Source organism: Oryzias melastigma, linkage group LG16 (assembly GCF_002922805.2).
Source record: "Oryzias melastigma strain HK-1 linkage group LG16, ASM292280v2, whole genome shotgun sequence".
In the NCBI taxonomy this organism is placed as follows: Eukaryota; Metazoa; Chordata; class Actinopteri; order Beloniformes; family Adrianichthyidae; genus Oryzias; species Oryzias melastigma.
This window is the reverse complement of record NC_050527.1, coordinates 24,850,524-24,875,814: the sequence shown is the minus strand read 5'-3', so window position 1 is coordinate 24,875,814 and position 25,291 is coordinate 24,850,524. Positions and strand designations below refer to the sequence as shown.

Genomic DNA, 25,291 nt, shown 5'->3' with positions numbered 1-25,291 from the left:
GTGGTTCAGTTTAGTTAGAAATAATTGTTTATTGAAGACTTTAATATGCACATAGACTCCAAATGGGCCTGAAAATTGATTTTATGCAGTAAAAATACTCAAACAATGATGTTTTTTTTAAATATGGAAAAAGTAAAAAGTTGTTAAAAGATTTTACCCACAATCCAATCATTTTAGGTTTTCTTTATTTGCTTTAGCCCCACAACAAAGGGCTTTTTAATTTAATTTGATTTATAAATGCTATTAAAATTTGTTTATTATTATTTTATGTAACAACAGTTTACATTTGGAATTTTTCTCTTTCACCAAAGTCTATACCTGACTGAGCCAAATGTGACTCATTTTCTGTTTCCATTGTGACTCTTTGGCTTTATAGAGAAATGCTAAGCCTTAAAAAATAGGTTGTTTGATACAATATGTATTTTATTTTGAAAGGAATTAGCTTGTTCTTCTGTCATCAGTAAAAGTGAATTGAAGTTGTTGTAAATAGAAAAATATATTACAGTTATAATTCAAATACTGCTAATACTTAAAAGCTAAATATTTTAAATATAAGGCCTAAAAAGCACAAAAACATGAATAAAATGTATTTTTCCAAACTGAATTTGGATTTTGCGGCTCTTGTTGGATTTTATTTCTTTAAGAAACTTTTAACATTCAATATTGCAGAACCCCGGTCTATACTAGCATAAAAGCTGGACAAAAGACACATTTCAATTAAATTGATGTAATTGTTTCTATGGGAACCAATTTGTGTTCCAGTCTGTAATAAAAAAAATAAAAGAAAATTAACTTTTGCCGACGCTGGTCCCTTCTCAAGGCCTAACGTGACATTCCTGAATAAGAATGTTTTTTTTTTTGTGGTGCATCATGGGAAAGTTCAGCTGTCAAAAAGGTATGGATTACCTCATAAATATGGCCCTTGGCAGGTTCAATCATTAAGTCTTGTAACTTGTAAAGAAGGACTCGCAGTAAAGCATATGCCAAGTAAAGAAAAAAAAGTGGGCGTGGCCTGTGAGAAGAATGTGGGAACAGGACCTCTGGGGCCGTCGGTCGGTTTGTTTGGAGCAGAATTTTACCTAAAGGACCTCGATCTTTCCTCTGTCCCGCCCAATTAGCCGTATATGGATCATTAAAGGAAAAACATTTACTGAAAATACTAAAACAAAAATGTTAAAACTCTAAAACCGTAACTTTTTAACATAATTATGAACTAAATATATAGCATTACCTGCAATAATGCTAGTGTGATTGCTGTAAGCTGAATTTGGCCACTGAAGATGCTAGCATAGATCCCTGAAGCTAATAGCTGAAAACACTGAAGCTGATAGCATTGCTAATATATTAGCTAAATGCCAAATTAGGCTTTAAAAGTAAAAACAAAAACTTAGGTTAGCCAAAACAGCTAGCATGTAGCTCAAATATTAGCTAAACTGAAAAATCTTAGTAAACGCCAAAATAGTCCAAAAGAATTCCAATTTTTAAACCGTAACTTTTTAACGTAATTATGAATAAAAAACAGACAGGAATATTATTCCACAATAAATCAGCTTAAAACATTAAAAACTTTCAATGTTTTACTCTCCATAAAAATATATTTTTGTCAGAATTATACAAGTTAGAAATGACCGCAAGATAACATCGGGCCATTAATAACAATAAAATAAAATGATCTGGAGGGCCGGATTGAATTACCCGGAGGGCCGGATCCGGCCCTCCGGGTAATTCTATCCGGCCCTCCAGATCATTTCATACCCCGGGTCTTGACTTTGACACATGTGGTGTCGATATCGAGAACTTTCCCTCTGAGGGTTTGGTTTGAAACCACGTTCACTCTCCGAGTGAACGTTTATTCTAACATTTCCTGTTTTTCTCGAGTGTTTGACTGAATTTCTGTTGATTCCGTTCAGAATATTTGGAGGAAAACACGTTGGATGTTCTCCGTTGTTGCATGTTGACGGTTCTTCTGTAGAAACTGGTCGATATTTAGCTGGTTTTTTGACAAAAACATCTTCAGATGTTCATCAGTACCCAGGTGTGGTTGACTGAGAGACTTCATTCAGGATCCTGATTGGAGGAGATGATTCTCTAGTCAGTATCATGTCTGCGGAGTAGGCGTGGCCTGTCTTTGCGCTGTGATCCTGAAGGCCGCAGAGCTGAAATGCCTTTAGAAAAGATGTGTCTGACCGTGCAGATCCTCCTGCAGAGGCACTTCCTGCATCAGAGCTCATGAGCTCCAACCCTGAACGCAGATTCAGAGCAGAGTCAGAAGAAAAACTTGAGGACACTCAGGATGACTCGCGGGATTCACTCTGTCAGTGAAGCAGGAGGCGCCTCCTCCCCTTAGATTCAGATTCTGCGCAGTCACCAGCAGAGCTGTGAGGTGAAGATTCCTGCAGGACCTCCAACGCTCCCAGTCGGAAACAGAATCCATTCTCTGCGTAAAAATCTATTTTTACACTCCTCAAGAGTTTCCTCTGCAGCTGAGCGCCGAGGCTGGTCTGACAGAGATAGAGAGCACACGCAGACATAAGCTCCGCCCCCCTGTGGAGGTCCTGCCCCTCCTCTGCCTCAGCGGGAGTACATGTGCTGCAGCGAGAGCGGAGAAGGCAGTTCAGAGCACGAGCCAAAGAGCACACACCCAGCAGCCGACCGCCCGAGCGAGAGCAGCACCGCCGTATTCTTCTGGGTACGACTACACACACACAAACACACACAGACGCACACGTGAAGCTCTGAGCTCAGCAGAAGCAGGAGGTAAGAGCTGCTTGAAACTTTTTCAGGAATTCTTCCTTCAGAAAATCGTTCATTGAAGCGCGGGACTTTTGTTGGTTTGAGCACCACTCCCTCCCCCGTGAGCGTGCATGTCAGAAACGGCGGTGATGTGAACGGCGGGAGAGCCGTCCACCCAGCCTTGAGGCAAAGTTTGGTGCGACCCTCCTGCAGGAGTTTCCTCCTGTAGTTTGTCTGCAGATGTGTCTGCCGGCCTTTTTAGGGCATCCTGCAGCGCCGTTTGAGATGTGAGTCAACACTTTGTTATGTGGCGAGTTTGGGAGCGGCAGAGCAGAGCGACCTCAGGAGGCTCTGAGCCACCCGCGGCTTTCTGAGGTTTTTCCTCATTCGAGCAGGAGGTCTGGGAGTCAAGGAGGAGTAGGAAACGTTTGCATTTGTTTGCCCTCCTCGGGTGCAGCTGCATGGGTAACACAGAGCTGCTGAAGGAATGTGAGGATTTTGTGTAAAATTCTTGTTGGATTTAACGTCAGACGTGCGTTTGATTCCAGGTGGCATACATGCATAAACGACCTCCATCAAACTTTGTATTCCTGCAGTGGTCGGTTACTGTCTTAACCTTTCTGCCCTCATCTCCCTCCCCCCTGCAGCCACCCCACTATTCCCGCCCGTGCTTCCCGCTGAGCCATAGTTACCATGGAAACCCCGAGCCAAAAGCGGACCATGCGCGTCATGTCTCCGGCCCGCATCACCCGGCTGCAGGAGAAGGAGGACCTGTGCAATCTCAACGACCGTCTGGCCGTCTACATCGACAAGGTGCGCTCCCTGGAGGCGGAGAACGCCGGGCTGCGGCTGCGCATCTCCGAGTCGGAGTCGCTGGTGACCCGCGACCTGTCGGGCATAAAGGCCGCCTACGAAAACGAGCTGGCCGACGCCCGCCACGCCCTGGACCAGGTGGCCAAGGAGAAGGCGCGCCTGCAGCTGGACCTGGGGAAGATCAGGGAGGAGCACAAGGAGCTGAAGGCCAGGTAGGAGGTGGTGGATGGTTTCTGCTCAGAGCAACTTCTGACCGTCTGAGAGGCCCGTGAGTCTGAGTGTTTATTAAGACTTAGTCACATGTATCTGTATAAGGGCCGCCACAGATTATCTTAATAGTCGACTAATCACCGATTATTTTTTCTGATTAGTCGACTAATCAGGTCATGTGCAAACTGGATATAAAACTCACATTTTAAACATCATTAGCTTTAAACTAACAAAAAAATGAGATATATAGCACTTCCTGTGATAATGCTAGTGTGAATGCTGTAAGCTGAATTTGGCTGCTTAAGATGCTAGTGCTGATAGCTGAAGAGGCTGAAATTGATAGCTGAAAACTCTGACACTGATAGCTGAAATCGCTGAAGCTCTTAGCCAGGTAAAATTTTAGTTAAATGTGAAATTAGCCAAAAAAGAAGAAACGCCTAAGTAAGCCAAAACAGCTAGCATGCAGCAGAAATATTAGCTAAACTTCAGAACAGCCCAAAAGGTTAGAAAAAAAGCTGAAGTTAGCCAAAACAGCTAGCATGTAGTTGAAATATTAGCTAAACTACAAATTAGCCTAAAAAACAGAAAAAAGCCTAAATTAGCCAAAACAGCTAGCATGTAGCTAAAAAACTTAGCCCAAGAAAACTTAATAAATGCCAAAATAGTCAAAAGCATAAAGCCATTATAACTTTTAACTTTACTACACTCTGACTCCATATAATATAAAGTAACGACTAATCGACTATTAAATTAGTCGTCGACTATTTTAATAGTCGATTAGTCGACCAATCGTGGCAGCCATAATCTGTAGGGTGGATTGACTCATACGGGTTCTGTACAGCTGGTTTTTGGTTGTCTGGGTTGAGGAGAGAAGCGGCTGCATCTTAAGTGGAGCACAGGAGTGTCTTCCATTGAGGCTCGTATGAGGTGTGCATGTCAGTGCTGGTAGGATGTGCACACAATCGACACTCTGATTGTCTAATTTCCTCATTTAGAACCGTCAGAGCATCGTGAACAGCACTAATGGGTTCTCTGCACAGTGAGCAGGATTTGTGGGGTTAAAAAGAATGAAAACGTGTTGTATAGGTATTTGCTACAACCTGTTGCCTGCAGCACGCCCATAGAAAAAATGTGCATGAGTATTTTTGCCCTCCCAGACTGCTCTTATCCACCCGCAGGGGCAGTTGGGACTCGAGGCTTTTTTTTATTTTTTATTTACTATCAAAGTTTTAACTTTTTTTAATTTCTCATATATACCAGTGATCAGACAACATTCCAGTTTACGTTCTTCCTTCTGTTTCCTTTCTAAGTTTAGTGTTTATCATAGGATGCTTATGCCTCATAATAGTCAGAAGAACAAGAATAATTAAGTCTGAAGTTCTAACAAACAAAACATCACCAAACATCTTTTATTTGGATCTATCGCTCAAAAACAAACAACCTGAAAACTGTCCATGTCCTCATTTACTCTCGCTAATAAGTTTTGATACGATGTTAGAGCCTGAAACCATCTTAAAAACGTGCTTAATTACAGCTCATTCATTTACATGGCACCTTAACATGAGCGAAATTAAACAACAATTAAAAAGTTCAAACGATTAAAATTAAGATAGTAAAAAATAGTTACAACAGTAGAAACTAACAAATAAAAGCAGCACCTTGTGAACCCAGAAGCCCCAAACGCATGTTTGTGTGTGGACAGACTTTTCATTGGAAGCGGTTGATATATGCAGCTCTAGGCTTTAGTTAGGAGTTTGGTTTTGTTTCCTAACGTTCCTGGGAGAGCCCGCCGCCCAAACCGCTCCGCCCTTCACTGGCAGGCCGCTCTTGTTTGGTCCAATCAGCCTCCAGATACCGGCGGGTCTCTCTGTAGAGCAGCAGACGCTTCAGGATTTGACCTGCAGACCTCACACGGTGTGGCTCTAACAGCTTTCAGAGCGTTTGATGCTCATCATCTGTCGACGTTTCAGTCATGGATTCATTTTAACACTTTTAGATTCTTCATCTTTTAGGTGAAACACAGTTTTAGTTCTTTATCATTCCTTTGTCACATTATTCTGAATATTTCACTGTATTTCTGGAATGTTTATTACAAATTAACTCGTCTCTCTGTTTTGAGCTTCAGCTCTTCCTCACCCCCCCCGGGGGGGGTTCAGTCGAGGACTCTGAAAATATTTTCCTGCAGCCGACGTCGGCATTCCTGGAATATCTGTGAACTGATTCTCAGGACATGAAAGGATGAGAAAGTGAAACTGCCGTTCCTAGTTTTCGTCGTGGTTTCTGGTCCTCAGAAGGTTTGTTTTTGTCTGGATTTATTTTGGAAGTTCTCCTGAAGAAGCTCCTCTTCCGCTGGAGCAGAGCGGCCGCGTCCAGCTTCTGCTGGTTTGATCCGTCGTCCTCGGCCGCCTGTTTGCTGTCTGGTTGCCATGGAGCTCTGGGAGCCTCGGTGACGGGCGGGGGTGTGACTCAGAGTTTTTCATGGCTGCTGGAATGAGCTGACTGTGTTTGGAGGGGGGGGGGTTGCTTTATTAATACCCAGCGATGAGCTGTGTCACTGCAGGTTTCATGGAGGCTTCTTCCAGCCTGAAGGCCTAAGCAGAGTTTTACAGCAGAAACACGTGTTGTGCAGTAAACGCTCCCCCCTTAAAGACTCCCAACAGCTGTCAGGTTAGCACAGGTGTGCGTGGAATGTCCCTGTGATGGTTGGAGCCTCAGTGTGATTCTGCGCTCTACAGACACGGTCAAGACAAACGCAGCGAGGAACGTTTGCATTTTAAGTGATGCTAAAAACCGAAAAACTCTGAAATAGTCACCAAAAATAAACGCAAAAAAACACATTTAGTGGGTGGAAGCAGCTTAAAAAATTGCATTTGTGTATTATTATTATTTATTTAAATCCTTGTGAGTCAGGACAAAAAATGCATTTGGAAAAAGATAGTATTTTTGAAAACTGTGATTGCTCTCCATTTTGTTAGCACCAATATTTGGTTGGGGGTAGGGCTGCTACAACAATATTTTAAATAGTTAACTAATATAAAGTAGATGTAAAACACACATCTTAACCATTAAACTAGAAATGTTAAAGCCATATGCTAACTAAAATAAAGAAATTAGGAGCGCTAATGTTAGCTTAGCTTACTTAGACGATGTTTTATCTTCAGTGTTATCATACTCAGGCACACTGTGCTTCCTTTTTGGTGCTCATGCATCGCCGTAGCGATGGAACACAGGTTCAGCCTTGCAGATATTGTTTTGGACACTTTTTTTCTCTTATTGTTTTATGTTTCCCACTTCAAGCTCTGTTGGGGTGTTGTCATGGTACCGGAGTCTTCCTGTGACATCACTACTGACTGGATTAGCACTACTGCGCATCATGGCAGACGCTGCATTAGAAAGCACTTACCGTAGTCATCTACTATTAAATTAGTTTAAAGTCGACACAGTCGTGACTCATCAACTAACTGTGGAAGCTCTAGTTGGGGTGTGAGGGACTATAAGCTGGTGGGGAGTTCAGAGCTTTTTTCCTCCTTCATGTGGACATCCCTGAAGTTTCTTCTTTTCTGCCTGGAATCAAATTCTTTTTTGTTTATTTCAGAGGAGGCAGGTCTAAGGGCAGGAATAACCAGTTTAATTTAGTTTATCAATCAGCTATTGTGTATTGTGTATATTTATATTTGTGCTTCCTATATTCATAAATAGTTTTTTTTAACCACTTGTTTTAATCCTGAATTTTTTTGGACGATTGTTATTATTATTTTTTTTTAATCATTTATTTTGGAGTATTTTTTTATCGGTTTGGGTGAACTCGACTCATTCTGAGCTGCCGTCTTCACATGTGAACATCTTTTGTTTTTTGATGAAGAATTTTGTCCCAAGCAGGTTTCCATCTTTTTATTCTTGCTTTAATCTCCCAGATTACACAACAAAGTCCTCAAAAAGCCCCTTTTAAAACAGATATTGACTGAAATCGATTTAGTTTCTTTCAAAATAAAAGCCTATTTTTCATTTTTGCTTTAACAATACAGACATTTGTGTTCCGTCTGCAGGTGTGTGTAATCTTTAATATGGACTTTTCATGCACTTTAATGCCGAGGGCTCGGTATCTGGTTGAGGCATGTCTTTTTCGTGTTTGTGGTGAGTAAACTCCCCACAGCCACAACCCAGCGCCCTTCTCTAAACATCCCCGACTGAATCACAGAGGATCCCAGCAAACAGCCAAACCCTGGAGGATCAGACGGACACACCTGGGCTCCCAGCCTTCTGCCGGGTGTGGCTCCAAACGGTAGAACGACGCCTTAAGACGTTTGTTTTCCTTGGCTGTGTTGGAACAATGTGTTCGAGGGATTCCGGCCGCCATGCTGCACCCATGCTCTGAACAGGAAGTGGACTTATCATGCAGCACATTCCCGTTTCCTGGATGGGCCACGGTCCTCCGTCAGCCGGGTCGTTCCTCGCTTGGGGCTCTTTTTCCCCAAAATGGAATTTCTCCATCGTGATTCCAGAGGCTTTTCACTGGAAGTGCACAGATGCCATGTGACAGCGTGGAGGAGGGGAGCGAGAGGAGAAACAAACCCAACTGACGTTTTTCTCACTGCAACCAGAGCAAAGTTTCCAGCAGGACTCCATCATTCTTCTGTGCTTTTACTTTATCTTCTCACTGGAATATCGATGAAGTTTTAAAACCAGTGTGTCAGATTTGTTGAGAGAAACCTTTTGTCTTCCTTAAATGGAAAAGAAAAAACTTGGCATCAGCCAAACGTTGTTTAAAGCTCATCTGTCAGGAATCATCAGTCTCTCTCTCTCTCTCTGTGCTTTAAAGCATCACAGAAAACAAAAGGAGCTTAAACATACTTTTGTAAATTTACCGCTGGGAAAATCTGACTCATTCAGCAGTAAAATCTTATAATAACCTTGTTTGACATTTGTAAAAAAGGAACAAAGTTTTCCCAAAATAAAAAAACAAAAGTGAACTGTTTGAAGCCAGTTTAGAATGTTGAGATGAAAAAACATTTGACACACCTTTACATGACGGTAACATGTTTTAACAAGTAAGGAAACAATTAAAAAAGTGATAGTAATGTTGTGTTCACTTCCACACCTTTGTCTGGAGTTGATTAAAATAATAATCAAAATATTTTACATTTTTGTTTGAATAATCAAGCAAAAACAGAAATAAACAAAATAAATGGTCCTCAAGTTGAAGCCTAAGTGTCTTTTTATGCTGCTAAAAATTGAAAAAAATACAAAAAAACTAATAAAATATCAGAGGAAGCTGAAAAATTGTGACAGTAAATTAAATTCTAAATAAAGCTGAGTGTTAAATTAGCTCAAGAAAGTGGAAGATGGACCAAAAAAAAAGCAGAACAAACTTAAACAATGCCAAAATGATCCCGATCAATGCTGCAGAATCCCAAAGTATACGGAATAATGCTGAACAATCCCGAATAGTGTTAAACAATCACACAGAGTTCTGTAAAATGCTGAACAATCCTAAATAATGCCAAAGAATTTGGGACAATTAATGCTACAAGTCTTAAAGTTGTCCGTAGAAATGCTAAGTTAAAGTAAAATAGCAAAAAGCGAAAAACTGTCAAACTGTTAAGCAAACATGCACATAAATACATAAATACAGTGTTTAAATGAGAATAAAAATGTCCAAAAATGCCAAATGGCTAAAAAGGTTCCAATTAATCACCCAAAGAAATATTAATTTAAAGAAAGTAAAATATTTAAAAGGTAAAGACATGTGTTCAAAGGCTAATAAGTTTAGTGAAGACGTACAAAACTACGGAGCCCCTAAAGGGATGTTGAAGTAAAAAAAAAAGAAAAAAGAAAAAAAAAATCTTACTGGTGCGTGCTAGATAGTAACCAGATTTAATTATTTTTTTAAGAATTTTTAGAAAATAACTTTTTATTTTTTTTTTTACTTTGTCCTTTTAGGGGTTCCATACAAAACAGCTCAGTAAGGCTAAATGATGCTGTTTAAAACATTTAAAATGTGACAAAATACCACAAATGTTTACCATAAAGTTGCTAAATTAACCACTTAAACTGAAGTAGCTTAAAGAGTAAAGTGTTTTTCAGACTCGTGCCAGACAGAATGAGTTTAAATGAGGCTGCACAGAATGATAAATGCTTTTACTGCTAAAGAATAAATTACCCAGAAAGCAAAACAAAACAGAAGTGGAACATTTCACAGTAAAGCTGTTACTTCAAGCGCTACGTGTTAGAATCAAATAAAACCAGCATGAGAGGTTTGTAGAAAAAGATACAAATGGTACTTTTAATGCTTTAGTGACGTAAAGAAATTAGTTTAATGTAAGATGAATAATACGAACAAAAAGCTAAACCCTGGAATGAGCTGCTAAATGAAGCGTCACAAAATGAAAGTAAAACGGCACAAAAAGCTCAAATGATGCTCAACACAGTTTCCAAAGTAGTTTCAAGAAAATCCGAGTTAAAAAATGCTGCAGAAATCAAGAACTATTCGCCGTAAATGCTTGGAAGGAAACTAGCGAAATGTCAAAAGTGAAACTGCAAAGAAATTCTAGGTTTAAATAATTAAAATAAAAAAAGATAATTTTGCTTAAAAAACTTTTAGGACTTTGACAAAAACTAGCCTATTGATATAATTGTTAAAAATATTTTATCATTTATACATTATAAATAGATACATTTATAAATACATGAGTCTGATCAGGAAACAAAAAATAAACTTATTTAATGTTGTCATTTTACATGAGCTTAACATCACAACGGCGTGATCTCATTAACTGTGGCTGCAAACATGGTCACTTTTCAGTTTAATGTAGATTTTTTCCATAAAGAATAGAACTAAAACGGCTGCGATTTGTCTTGAGACGTTTTCAAACGGCTCCTCCGTCTCCTGCAGGTTTGTGAGGATTGCTGTAATTATTGTGATTAAACATGAAAGTCGCAGTAAAAACGGTAGAAATGGTCGCTCCTCCGTCTTCTAGAAGCTCGCCGTCCAAACACTTCCTTCATAATTGGGTCCATCTCCATTACAGTCATTACGGAGCGCCGTTTCTCCTCCACTGATCACTGCATCAGCGCCGCTTCCTCCACAGCGGGCGTAATGGAGGAAGATTCAGGGAAGAGTACGGGTGGAACTAATAACTTTAATGGAGGTGCCATTACACCTAAGTGTCACGACGGCGAGGAGCGATGAGCCGGGCTGCGGCAGAGCCTTCATCAGAGTCTTCATCAGTGTCATTAGGCTCCTCCAGCAGCTGCAGCTTTGATCACATCTGGGTTCGGCCCCCGCCGGCCCTTTTGTTCCTCCTCGATCTCCGCCGGCTTTGTCTCTGCTGTACCAGAACAGCTCCGAGTCTGAGATCGGAGAGTCGTCCTGGAAAATGAGCCTCTTTATCCTCTCTGAAGGCAGGAATGTGAAGCAGAGCTTCAGTTTTACCTGAGTCCTCCCAGGGATTTAAATCCAGTTTACACCAACACAGCATTCAAGGTTTACTGCAACTCCATGAAATATGGCTTCACTTTTCAAGTTTCATTACAAAAAACAGAACAAAGTTGGAATATTTATCAACATAATAATAGATAATTTGACTAAAATCACATCTGCTGCAATGGAAACTGCTAAAAAGCAATCTCGGTTGGGGACGGCCACCGGTCCGTGGTGCAGTTTTTCAGTTTTATTTACAATCTGTTCCCGAAGGAAGTTTTATTTTGAAAAACGACTGGATTCTCTCCACCACACTGGACTCATCCTTGACGCATGTGACTCGAAATCTACGGGAATCGGCTGATTCTGACGCAAGAAAGCAGCTTTTCATACCGGCGACAGAATCAGGAGTTCTGTTCATTGCTTGAACAGTTGAAGAATTACGGTTGTTGAGAGAATGTAAATCCTGGAGCCAAAGCTTCAGTGGGTTAACAAAAAGAAGAGATTAAAACTTTAAAATAACAGAAATCTGCATTAACAGACTAAAACCAGAATTCTTTCCTCCAAATTTGTATTTATTGTGACATTTTTTCCCACAGACCATAATAATAGTCCATAATATTCAGCATCTGTCTGTCTGATGTTATGAGGATGCTGCTAATAAAGTTGTTTCAATGGTGGATTCACGTCTATTATAATATATTTAACAAAAAAATGTTTTATAACCTTGTTTTTGGCATTTATCTGTTAAAAGGCTGACAGAGCGGAAGTTGGCGTCGGATTTTTTTCAATAATAATAATCAATTTTATTTATTAGGTGCCTTTCTTTGGACCCTATATCAATTTTTAATAAGGGAGTGTATTGGTAAGGACAGGCGATACGATATGGATCCCGATAGATCCCAAGACTGTAGCAGAACAATTTTTTACGATTTATTTTTTCTTAACTCTACCTGAATATTACCGTATTTTCCGGAGTATAAGTCACAGTTTTTTTTCATAGTTTAGCCAGGGGTGTGACTTGTTTGTTTTTTTTAAGGCATAAATATGCTAATTTTTTGTGATTTTCCCAGTAAACACCGGTTCTTCTTTAGCGGTTGTTTCCTCTAACAACCACTAGAGGGCACTGCATCTGAGTATTTGTGACTGACAGTGGTAGAAGAAGAAGTGTCGTCCTAAACAAACATGGAAGAGAATCGGATTGTTTTCCTCTTAAACTTTGATATTTTTCTTATACCGATCAAAAGATTAGTATTCTTGTATTTATTTTGTTTTGAAACGTCAGATGAAACGTCCGACTTACTTATAAACTCCAGAGCGACTCATATGGTTTTCTTCTTCTTGATTAGACATTTTTTGCTCTTGCGACTTATACTCGGGTGCGACTTATACTCCGGAAAATACGGTGATACGTTAGATAAACTTCATCCTCAAAAGTTAAGAAAAACTGGAGGCTAAAAACACAAACTTGGATGCCACTTTCAGCCTCGTATGTGAAGATTCTCATCCTTAGTGCAGAGTTTCCATCAGGTGATCCTGAACCTGAGCTCTAAAGATCTCAAGTTTTTCGCTCTGCTATTACAGGAAATAACTATTTGTTCTGGAGTTTTCCGTCTGTGTTCCACTGGTTTATTCATCTGGAAGTTGAAAGCGATCTGGCCTCATAGCAGCAGAAACGCCGACCGTGGAGCTCGTTTGTCTTTAACAGAATCAAAGCCACATTTTTATGAGTCACTCTCTCTTGTTTAAACAGAAGGTTCCTTTTGTGAAGTTGAAAGCTCATTGTTGAGTTTGATAAATCAAAGTGAAATGTTTTTAGGGGACAACGGTCGACCATTTCTAAAAAACTAGCTTGTAAATTGTCTTTAAATTTCCTAACTTTCTGAGTACAACTACAAGTTACAAGTTTGACGGTTTCAGTTTGTTGCAATCTGCAACTTTACCACTAGATGTCACTAAAATTGTACGTGTCGCTCTTTTTAAAGAAACAAAAAACACGTAATCATCCATTTATTGAACATTTTAGTTTTATAGTAATAATTGCAAAATTGAATTTTAAATTCATTGTTTTATTTTTTACTCTCGGGACGATTTATCTTTGAGATGATTGATTTTCATTTTAGTAAAAATCTAAATTACAGGAAAAAACACTGGGAGCAGATTTTCTTAGTTCTCGTAATGTTAAATCTGGAAGATCTTATTCTTTGTTGTTTGATTTTTCCAGATTTCGTTCGTCGGTGAGTCTTTTTTTTTTAACATTATGGTTTCTGGTTGCTCCTCTGGATGCTGGTTGCTTGATTTAGAGTTCTGGATGCTGTTTATCATTTCTGCGGCGGCTCTGGTGGGCTGGTCCGTCGACTCTTGCCAGATGTGGATGGCTCGTTCTGGACGACGGAGATGGGAGGGCTGAAGTTGGACCGCAGCAGGCCAGAACTTGGTTCTGATCAGTTTTTGGCAGGCATTAGTGCTGATTATGTGCAGCTTGTAAACATGAAAGCGCTTGAGAGGAGGCCAAGCCCTCCAAGAGTCGGGGAAAGAGCTGGAGGCGGGGCTTGTTCTGGCTTTTGGATCCCTCCTCTTCATCGGACGGGTTGTCCGTTTGGACCCGTTGGAGCTCATTTCTGTGTGGAAGATGTTTGTAGAATCTGAGGCTCATGTGTTCTGCTTTAGTTTGTGGGTGACTGAGAGCATCTGAGCATCTTTACGAGCAAAGTTCTTTTTTTAAAAGGTCACCCGGCTGTTTTTCTGAACCCGCTCTCGGCTGACTGTTTTTACTCCGCCCGCACACGGAGGCCGTGAAAACGGCGGTGAGATGTGACGGCTGATGAAGGTCACTCTCTGCTTCTCCTGCATCCCGATGATGAGCAACGTCAGGCTCAACCACGGCCGGATCTCTCTCCAAACTTCTAATGTTTCTTTGGCCGTAAACTCATCAGAACACATCAAGTCCACATGGGTTTGATTAAACTCCATAGAAAGAGTTTATACATTAAAAATGGGTAGTAAATGTTGGCTGCAAAATGCAACTTTTGGGTAAAAGTAAAGATGAATGAAAACCTTTAAGTATCATATTAATCGATGTTAGATCAGCTTCTTTTTGCTCGTACAGAACAGACGGCAGTTTGAAATGCAAACTCTGCAGCCATTTACAACGGTCGGCTGCAAGCAGAAGCCTTCAGGGGAAACAATGCAAAACAGGTCAGTGATTATTAACCATTTAGCCTTTGCTGCGAGCCGAGGCACAAAGAAAAACATTTTAAGATTATTTTAAAAGTTATAAGACAAACTGAACAAAAGGAAAGTCACAGTTTTAGGTCTCAAGAAAGTAAAATTAGCTGCAGATGAATGTTTACAGATGGTTTGTGTCTGATGGATAAATTCTTCAAGGAATAGCAACAAGAGAACGGAAACGCAGCAAAGCAGTTTTTAAATTCTTTGATTTTAAATTCTTCTGATGGTCGAGTGAAAACAGAGCATCAGATGTTGAAGAAAGTCTTTATTATTATTTGACTCAAAGAGACTTTAATCTCTGTTCTTTACAGATCTTCAGATTTTTGTTTTTGGAATCAAACTTGGAACAAGCGATGACAAACATGTGCAGATCCTCCTGAGGAGGATAAAGCGGATCAGTCCGCCTTAAATCTCTGCGATACCAAGAAGAAAGTCTCCTGACAGAAGGAACAGTGATTTACAATCAGACCGTTTTTCCAAAACATAAAGTTAAAATCAATACAGACATTTCTCAAATTAAAAATCTTGATTTAATTCTGAGGCACAATCTGTAATTAATTAGTCTAACTCTAAAGTATTTACAATTGAACTCATTCCAGCGTTTCAACATAAATTAAACCATTCATTCCAGTGTTAACGCCCAATGTTTTGAAATTAGTTTAGAAATTTTAACATTTTTTTTTTACTATAGTAAACTGATTTATAACAGAGGCGTCATCATCCATCAATCACAGGAGTGTAGAACTAATGAATTCATGCAACGTAAACGAGTAGAAAAAATGTAAAAACACATGAGCAACTGTTAATGAATGTCGGCGAATGTACAGAAATAAAACTGTGATGGATGAAGCCTCACGGACCTCTGAGGCTTTGAGGCTTCACTCTAACAAAGAACGAGGACATCTGGTGGTCAACTTAAGACAAACCAGCTTCTGAAGATCTTACAGTCTCTGCAAATGATTTTTTGTTAAATTTTAAAATCGTTCCCTGTTGTCTTTTAATTTAAATTTTGCAGTTTTTAGCCAAAATCAAAAACCGTGTTATCAGAAATGCTCATCTGGGTTGTGACTGTTGATGTGGACGTTAGCTCTCTAATTTTCCCATCAACCCTTTGTTTATACTCTCTCCCGCTAGCATACAGCAACTAACAAACCTAAGCTAATATTAACGTAGCAAAAATAAAAAACGAGGTAATATGGAGCTATCAAGCTGTACAGTTTACATCTAGATTCCAGCTCAGATAATGAAAATAAAGATGTTAATGGATCTATTCGTCTGCAAGTGGGTGAATCAGAATTGTAGCAGAGAAAGGAGACTTTGGCGCCCATTGCACTTCCTGTGTAACAAACCTGAGCTTTTTCAAGCATCCAGTTTTTAATCTGCTGCTGATCCAACACAATTTGAATAAAGAAGTACTTAGTAACACGTTTTTAATTGTAAATTATTTAATATATGTCATTCATCAGAAAAACAGTGCAAGAACATGTTAAAGACGCCATTTTCATTGAGAGTCTTTAACTCAAGCAGCGATTCAGTTTTGTCAGCGATAAAAGCTAAAGCTAAAAGCTTTTAACTCACTTGACCTTATGTTCATAATTGAGAAAAAAGAAATGAAAAAACATTTTTGGTTGTAAAAAAAAAATGTAGATTCTTTTGCAAAAGCAACAAGGATATAAATGGATTCCATGACTACATATAATAAGCAGGGCTCCTGTATAGATCCCTGAGGGACTCCAGATATAATCTAATTAGCTTTAAACCTGTCTTTTATATATATATTCTTTAAATTCTGCTGATCAGGTCGTTTAAGAAAGAATATTTAGCAAATCTTTAAACATTTAGCTGTCCACAGTTTGAAATCTGACTTTATGAAAGGAAGGATTAATTTATCTGTTTGTGTGATTGAATACACAGAAAATAGATTTTTTTTGTTTTCTGTCTTAAATGTAGCTCAGTTGAGTTTCCACTAGGAAATTTTATGCTAAATTCTGTGGCAGAGGACTCATTAATTTTAGACATAAAATTAATTGATCTATTTGTTTATTTCAAGCAATGATGCTATCTTATAGATATTATAATTACTCCTAATCATGAATGGACATATTCTCAAACACACATGAAACATACACATGATCGTCAAAGATGATTATTGGCTTGAAAGGGAGTGAGAGGAAGTAAATTAGAATAATCCCACCCTTAAAAGTGAGTCGCACAAGTCTAAGTGGAGTCCATCACATTTTTCCCCAGTTGCCACACATCAGTCAGCCGCCATGTGACTCACACTATGAGTCATCTGATGGTTTAGGGTGGGGCCAGAGCGGCCTCGTGTGTGAACACACCAGCCTGCTAACAGGCATCGCCAGCGGGCGGGGCGAGGCGGAGTTCTGCTTCCTGTTGAATGATGTCGTGTGAGAGGAGGTTATGAAACGCCGGTTCTCGCTGGTTTCAGGTGGAAATTATCAGTTTGTTAGAGGATCTAGGGGTTCCCCCTTACCTCTGAGATCGCCATCAGCTCCGCCGCCGTCCTCTCAGCGCGCGGAGCTGCGTTCCTGTCTGCTGCTTGTGTAGGGGTGGCCCCTGGCAGAAGCCTTTCATCACTGCAGCATGTGCTCACACACAGACACACAATCCCTCATTGTGCTCCCACAGCGGAGGCGAAGCAAACATGATGTTCCCGCCTGTAAAGTCTGGTTTTTAACTTTGAAAGGTTTCACGGAACAAAATGGCGGCTGAAACTTGGTGCTTTTACAGTTTCTGTAACGTCGTTTCTTCTGCAAAAACCTGTTCTGCACGAGGATCTCTTCCACTGTTTCTACTGACACCATAAAACTTCACATTTGTATACATGCAGGTTCAACTGTTGGGTTCTGTTCTGACTGCAGCTTTCTCATCAGGCTGGTAAAGCGTGGTCTTCGTGGAATCTGAGAGTCTTTGTGATGATTTTCCTCTGGTTTTATGATGGGGTGCTGTGGAAGAGCGAGATGCTGGACTGGCTTTCATTCAGTCCGTCCTCCAGAGGTGGAGAGCGCTGTCACGGCCACTGAGCTGAACTAGTCTCGGCTAGGTCTATGGGAGCTACTCGTTGATCAGTGAACGTTTATAGAAAAATGTTTTATTGGGGAGGATGGAACGCCGTTTGTGGGTTGGCGTGAGACGTTTCTGCATCTGTAAGTTTTGCAGAATGAATTTCGACATCTTCAAATAGATCAGTGGCGTGGTCTCAGTTCTGTTTTCTGCAAAAAAATGGGGAAAATAAAATAACTGTCCTAGTATTTACCTAGTAAAACATTGCAATTATTGTGATTAATCACAACAATTAATCTGATTAATTATTTTTATCAACTGACAGCATTAATTATAAATGTACAGTTTTGTGTGTGATTTAATAGTGTCATTATTTGCTGATGAATACTGCAAATACTGTGACTTTTTTTCTTTTTTAATCGATTCCCAACCTTACAAACTACAATAAAGTTCAGTCTGGATTCTGTGAAAATTATTACAATTGCACTTCAGGAAAAACCTATTTAAGGGAGGAACCGATTGGATCCGACATTTCAGGACAAACTCGGGTTTTCTGAATGGGACCGTGGAGAGGAACGATCGCCCTCATCACGACCTCCTGCAGAACCCGACTCAGACGTGGTTAGAACCGGTCTCCACTGCAACAGGAGACCATCACTCCAGGTTAAACATTGAAACGTTTAGAAAGAGAGAACTACAGTCAGTGCACAGGATGATTTTCTGTTCATTTCAGTTTGGTATGTAGCAAATCCGGTTTGATTAACAAACACGTTTAAACGTAAATCTCCAAAGTCAATTGCGCAACACCAAATGTGACCTGTCAATCCAGTTAACCAGAAGCAAAACAAACTGTAAACATCAAGCTCTAAAGACGAAACAGTGAAAATAATAAGAAAAAATACACTCTAAACTCTACAAATCTGGTTTTCTTTATGAACCATTGACTCGATAGCCTCGATTTCACTGGGCGGTCTAGTTTGGTTTAGAATGGTCCAAGCATTTCAGGTGAGGGTTTTCACTCAAAGTTAGACCGTCACAGTGCACACGGTATAGAACGATTGCGTAGCTTTGTGTCATAGTAATACGACTACGGAAAAAGTGAAGCTAAGATAATCCAGCAGCTCTTTTTTTAAATGCTTTTGGTGTATATTAGAGGTGTTGAACTCAATCGCAAAAGGGGCCAAAATCCAAAACACACCTGAGGTCGCGGGCCGAACAGAATAAACATGTGTTAATCAATCCAAAACGAAATTTTTTAAACTTTAAAACTGTAACTTTTTAACATAATTATGAGCCAGATAGCATTACCTGTGATAGTGTTAGTGTGAAAGCTGTAAACTGAATTTGGCACCTGAAGATGCTGAAATTAATAGCTGAAAACACTGAAGCTGATAGCCAGCAAAAATATTAGCTAGATGCCAAATTAGCCACAAAAAAAATGTACCTTAGAGAAAAAAGCTAGCATGTAGCTGAAAAAAAATACCTTAACTCCAGAATAGCCTAAAAAACTGAAAAAAGGCTAAATTTGTCAAAATAGCTAGCATGTAGCCTAAATATTAGCTAAATTCCAAAACAGCCTAAAAAAGGCTAAATTTGCGAAAGCAGCTAGCATGTTGGTGAAATATTAGCTAAACTCCAAAATAATCTAAAGAATCTTAGTAAATGCCAAAATAGCCCCAAAAGCTGCAGAATGCCAATTTTTAAAACTGTAAATGTTTACAGAATTATGATAACATCAGGCCATTAATATCAATGAAATAAAATGATCTGGAGGGCCGGATAGAATTACCAGGAGGGCCGGATCCGGCCCCCGGGCCTTGACTTTGACATATGTGGTATATATAAAGTATTAAATGTAGTTTGAGATGGCGGTGAACAGGAAAACGACCGCTTTCTTCCACCTATCAACGGCGCGTTCCATTTTTCTATGAAGCTCCAACCCATGTGGGTCCTAAAATGGTACGGTTTGGTTTGGCTAAATGGGTCCATTTTATAATAGGAACCCTCCAAAAACCACACCGCACCGGACCGCTCAGTGTAAACGAGGCTCATGAGAACTGGACCGAGTGAGTTTGACATCATCCATAGAAAATGACTTACTTCTGGCTCTAACCAAATGAAGTCAAATTTTGGCTGTATGGACGCCATGTTGGAACCAGACGACGTCCGTAACCACTGATTGGTCCGAGTCGGTCTGGGTTGACATTTTTTATGGCAACCACTTTGGGCGTTCAGGAATGAGCTTGTTGGAAGGCTTGACTCACCACTTGACAGAAAGCGTGCTACACGAAATCTGTCAAACGTTTTAAACATTGGACGTGAGACCACCTGCTTTTATTGAGGCATCTGATTGGTCAGTTTAAAACATAATAATAAATTGAAATACAAAAAAATAGCACAAAAAAAGGAGGATTGTGTCAAAAAAGGTATCAGAGTTAGAATGGTTATTCTGATAAATAGAATGAATAATAACTGTTTATTTCTCTATAGAAGTCTAAGAGATTTTGACTTCTTGGAGCCAGCGATTACTTCCTGTTTGAAATGCCAAAAGGGTGGAGTCACTCAGTCCAGTTCTCATATACAGACAATGCTTTGAACCCAGAAACTCAACGTTTTCTTTAATTTCGAGGGGCATACTGCCACCTGCTGGATGGAGGATAAAACAGTTGTGCTCAACCCTAGAGATTTGTGGAAAAAGATCGGCTGAAATTAGGAAACGTCTGTTGTTAGAGGACCTACAGTTGGTGTGAAGGCAGTTTTTAAAATGTTACTCTGATCCAAAACCAAACTGAATCGCATTAGTCTTCGCTGGCGGCTTCAGCAGCTCCTTTTCCAGCATGTGTCCATCCGCCGCCGCGCTGCAGTTCTGCTTCTGTCTCGAGCCTCATTGTTTATATTTTTTTCCGAAGCCCCCGTTGTTCCTCTGAGTCACTTTCTCCCCTCATTTTTCTCCACACAGCGGGGGGAGGAAACGGGAATGAGCGCTGCTATTGGAGAACATGTCGGTCCTTCTGGGGGGGTGGTTAGGAGAACCCCTTTATTATCCCTCTGCTCCTCGTTTGAGGAGTGAGTCATCAGGAAAACCTTTCCACACATTCCAGAAGAGGCTTGTGTGTATGTATGAACACAATCTCTTAGAATCAGTAGCAGATGGATTTTAGAGAACTTGGTTCTCTCAGAAACTCAAGTCATCTCTCCTTTCTAAAGCTTTTAGAAACAGAATCTAACTTTATTTCAAATCCTTTCATTATAAATAATTGTGTTTTATTACATTGTTGTGGTCGACCTCTGATCAGAAGATTGCAGGTTCAATTCCTGCCTTACCCACCCACAAAGTGTCCTTGGGCAAGACACTGAGCCTCGTCTTGCCGCGTCTGGCTCTTCTTGTCCTCCATTGTGGCTCTCTGGTTAAATAAAAATACAAACTTTTAGTTTAAAAAGCAACTTAACTTAAAGATAAGTAAAATAACTTCTCACTCTGCGAGCCTCCGAAGCACAGCAGCCATAAAGGTTCGATGATCGAGAACTAAACATTTTGACAAATTCCAGTGTTGTAAGTGGCTTGTGGTTCAAAAAATACAGTTATTAGCTTTGTTTTAATTTTAGATTTGTTCATTTCTGGCTAAGAAACATTTTTTTCATTGCCTAATTTACACTACCTACCACTAGATTTGCTCCATTGAGATTATCCCGTGTGACACTTTTATTTTGAAAGGAAGTCTTGTTATAAACTGTTTCTTATTTGGGAAAAAATATATTTTGCTTTAAAGTTATTTATGCCAAAAAACTATTTTATTTTAATTTCTCAATAAAAGAACAATAACATAAATGGTCTTATTTTTCTGAAGGATGTGTGGCTCCACTGGGTTGTGGTCAGTGAGAAATCGACCCAAATGGCGCTTTAAGGGTTAACGGTCGCAGACCCTTGCTATGGAGGAAGGGTGGTGCCAGTGTTCGGCAGCGAAGCCGCCATCAGTGCATGAATGGGTCTGACTGTAAAGCGCTTCGGGCCTTTGAGGAAGGTAGAAAAGCGCTATACAAGTGAATGCCATTTACCATCCACTGTTGGAAGACATTTGAAGTTTAAATCATGAAAATATTTCACTTTTTTAATCGATCTCTTGAAATTAAATTGATATTTTTGTTGTTTTTAATGTGTTCTTGTGGCATTTATCTAATGATAAAGGACTTGTATTTAAAAAATAAGCTTAACGCTGGTTTTCTGAGAAATTTTTCATTCAAAAATCGTATTTGTGACGTAGAAAATACACTACAAGCCGCAAGCTCCCTTCTGTAGACGACTAGATGTATGTACGTCTTTGTTTTCCTTGTCCAGTCTGACACCTGACTCAGGACTATATGGCTGGGTGGCTCCAGTTTGCTATGTAATGATAGTTTGGGGATGTGAGGGGCTGTAAGCTAGTGGGAGCACGTGTAAAAGAAAGGATGATGGTGAAGGGGACGGACAACAACTCATAGGTGAATTTCTAATGAACTCCTGGCGCTCTGCAGAAACTATGTCCCAGATAATAACTGTTTTTTTTTTTGTTTTTTGGCTAAAACGTCAATATTAAAAGACTACTGGGAACACTTTTACAACAGCTCTAAAGATGATCGGAGTGGGACGTCAAACTGATCTTAAATCAGTTTAACGTTTGGAAGTTCTCTGATCGCTGAGAAACAAACTGGTTATTAGAGCGTCGTAAACGTGAGCATGAGAGGGGTTGAATTCTCCTCTGGTGATGAGGAAGCTCAGATTGCACAGAACTTCAGTTTACACAGGAAAAACCCGTTCAATGTAAAGCGGGGGAAGTCCGGGCCTGGAGGACCGGTGTGTCCACATGTTTTCCAGATGTTATGCTGACGGCTGATTACTTGCATCAGGTGAGTCCGGCCAATTAGAACGGCCCGTAGAAGAGTATGCTGGAATGAGATGTTCAGCTTCTGATTTAAAGCACGGTGGAGGTAGTTTTATGATTAGATGTGATGAATGTTTCTGCAGAAATGTCAACAATGCAATGAGAAAAAAACCTTTTAAACTCCATAAGGCAGCAAAAATAACATATTTGTAAAGCAGAAAACACTCAGGCGGGGGAGGATAATGATGTCTGTAGAATTCACAACCTCTTGTTTATCACGAAACACTTTTAGCTCCACCAAAACCACCGTTTTTATTTCTGGTGGAAAATGCCTCTGCCTTCCAGAGCGAGGTGGAGGAACGTAAGAAACCTGGCCTTGGTTTCCACGGCGACGGCATAGCAAACAGTCTGCTTCTTCCTTCTTTTCCTCCGCGCGGGGCGGAGTTTGTTCCCGAGTCGCGGGGGACAAAGATAGCTGTGAGTCATCCCAGAGGCCGCTCCAGCTCCTTCCTCCTCCTCCTCGCATTTCTCCTCTTTGTTTGTTGCTCTTCTCCTCCTCCTCCTGCACCTCCTGTTTGGTTCATTGACAATTGTTTCAGGTTATTTTTTCTTCAGGAAAATCCACTGAAAGGCTTTTTGCTGGATTACCGGTCTTTGTTGGGAGGACGGGGTTTGCTGTGTGGGAGGAAAAAGCCACAAAAATAAAAGCATCTCCTCTCCTGTCAGAGAATGAGATGCTGAAGGAGACGCTCACAACTGTTCATCTTTTCTTTGTTTGATTACAAACATGAACAGTTTCTTAATTAACTCCTGCAAACTGAGATCTGTAAAAACAGATTTTCAGGGATTTGATCTTTTTAGTGACATATTCTGTGTTTGAATAAAATAAAAAAAAAATCCCGTCTGCTCGGTTAGGATTTCACAGGTGACCTACAGACAGTTCAGGTAACCCGAACTGCTGGAATGTCATCAAACACCATGAAAAGTCTCAAGATTCATAACTGCAGGGCAGCTTCTGATGGTTTCTGGGGCTAAACGGACTTCTGAGCCCCCTCAGTTCTGGTATAAGATTCAAGATAGATTTTGATAGTAAAGGTCAAAAATTAGGTCAATTATCTTAGTTTTTTTTTTAAACTTGTTTTTCCAGACGAGTTTAACCCGTTCTTCATTAAGAGTTGCACAATGTGAACCAATAAAACTTAATCTGAGCTGCAAATTCTTGTTCCTTGCAGCAGTGTTTCTTCTCCTGACTTCACTTGAAGAATCTGAAACAACAAACACTTTAAAAATGTAATCTGAAGCAAAGTTAAAATCTCCAGTTTCTTTTGTCGTTTTTGCCTGGAGTTCTTTTATTTTTCTGTGGTAGTCAGGAAGATATAATGACTATTTTCCTCAATGCAGTCTTTTTGGAACCAGTAGGTACTTCCTGTTTGAAATGTCAGGGGGCGGGGCCACACAGCTCAGTACTGAGCATGTCCGCATACCTGTTTGGACATTGAGCTTACAGACTTGTTTGTTAGACAGAAAAAAAGGACTGGATTTATACTGTATATCATATTCCATACATGCTCCTGTCACACATCGCTCATTTGGCTGGTCGTTGTTGCCTGGATGCATTTTGGGAGCTTGTTGTGTCTTTTATTTTAGAATTACACCAGCAGACCCTGATCTGTGACCAGGAACCGCTCTCTTAAGGTGGTCTGGGCTCGTTTCCAATTGAACTGAGCTCTTTCCTCAGTCTGAATAGACTCCATGCTCGGAGAGGAACAACTGGACCAAAACGGCCACCGTAGCCGGGCATCATGGGATGTAAACAGAGTAGCACTGTTTTCTCGACAATCTATATGTCATAAACACTTACCGTAGCCGTCACCTCCTCAGTGACCTTCCTGCAGAATGCCTCCCTCGTACCAAAGCAGCAGTAAAAAGGGTTGAACCGGACGCTCAAAATTGGTCAGCGAATATATCCTGACAAGGATCGCAAAGTTCAGGACTTCCATTGTTCTTTCTCTCGCTGCTTTGCCCCGCCTTCATAATTCCTGGCCAGTGACTGAAAAGATGTATAGTCCCGTGGTTTTGTTTACAAACTTAGTTTTGAAATATAAATGTCTGGTTTACGGCAGTCTGAATACAGACCAAATGCAAGGTTCAGGACTCGATCTTGACCTAAGGACTTTTCCAATCTAAATACACCCTTAGAATGTGTTCAGATGTCTGTTTGGTGGCTTTTTTGTCGCATTATTTATTGTTTGAGCTCACAAAGTAAATGACATAAAGGAAGAATATTGACCTTTATTTATGAAGCACAAGTCAGAGACAAGACGCTCCTCAGGAGTAGTTACACTTTTGTCAGAACATCAATATTTTCACTTGTTTGTGATGAACATGAAACAGTCATCAGTCTAAAGTCAAACTCCAAACATATTTTGATCTATTTTCAAAGTGGTGTTTAATTATGATGCCGCTTTTAGCCAATATCTATTTTCTAGTACATAGTTTCTGCAGATCGCCTTGAGTTCATTGTGGGCGGGGCTACTGGTACGCAGCAACCCGGCCCCCCTTCCTGTTACTGAGATCTCTCTGTTTGGACGTTCTCCCACTAGCTTACAGCCTCTCACACCCCAAACCTAACAAAAAAAGGTGAGATTTATTGGATGGAGAGTGGAGCACGTATTTTCTACATTACAAATTTGATATTTTTTCAACAATATTGGTTTCATTTTCTCCTGATTCACAAGGATTTGAAAAAAGGAATATGTAGAAATACAATTCTGAGTCTAATTCTCTTCATGTGTCCTCCATCATCAGAAAAAAACATTTTAAGAACTGAAAGCTGTCGGCCACATCCATCAAAACAAAAATGTTCGGCTGCCATGGACCAGAACACCCCCGTGGGGGGGGGTGCCATTCTTGCTGTAAAAACCTCAAACTTTTTCCAAGTTCTTCTGACGTTGTGATGTCCAGCAGAGGCGACAGCAGCGCTCCGCTCTGCAGAAGAGAA

The 25,291-nt window shown here is 40.2% G+C and overlaps 1 protein-coding gene and 1 long non-coding RNA gene across 3 annotated transcripts in view; one reads left to right on the top strand and one right to left on the bottom strand.

Moving 5' to 3' along the window:
* Positions 1 to 25,291, top strand: part of lmna (lamin A) — a 42,658-nt gene that overhangs the window by 2,067 nt on the left and 15,300 nt on the right. Inside the window, exons 1-2 of one of the 2 annotated variants that reach the window (XM_024258291.2) lie at positions 2,437 to 2,689; positions 3,381 to 3,758. In XM_024258291.2, the coding sequence (XP_024114059.1) occupies positions 3,427 to 3,758 (332 nt within the window). In that variant the 5' untranslated portion in view covers positions 2,437 to 2,689; positions 3,381 to 3,426. Of the gene's footprint in view, positions 1 to 2,436; positions 2,690 to 3,380; positions 3,759 to 25,291 lie in introns of those variants that run through there. The other variant, XM_024258292.2, reaches the window with a different exon arrangement.
* Positions 21,980 to 23,622, bottom strand: LOC118599766. The gene is made up of 2 exons (XR_004949261.1): positions 22,939 to 23,622; positions 21,980 to 22,861 (listed from the first exon to the last, which is right to left on the bottom strand). It is a non-coding gene; the product is annotated as an uncharacterized LOC118599766 (long non-coding RNA).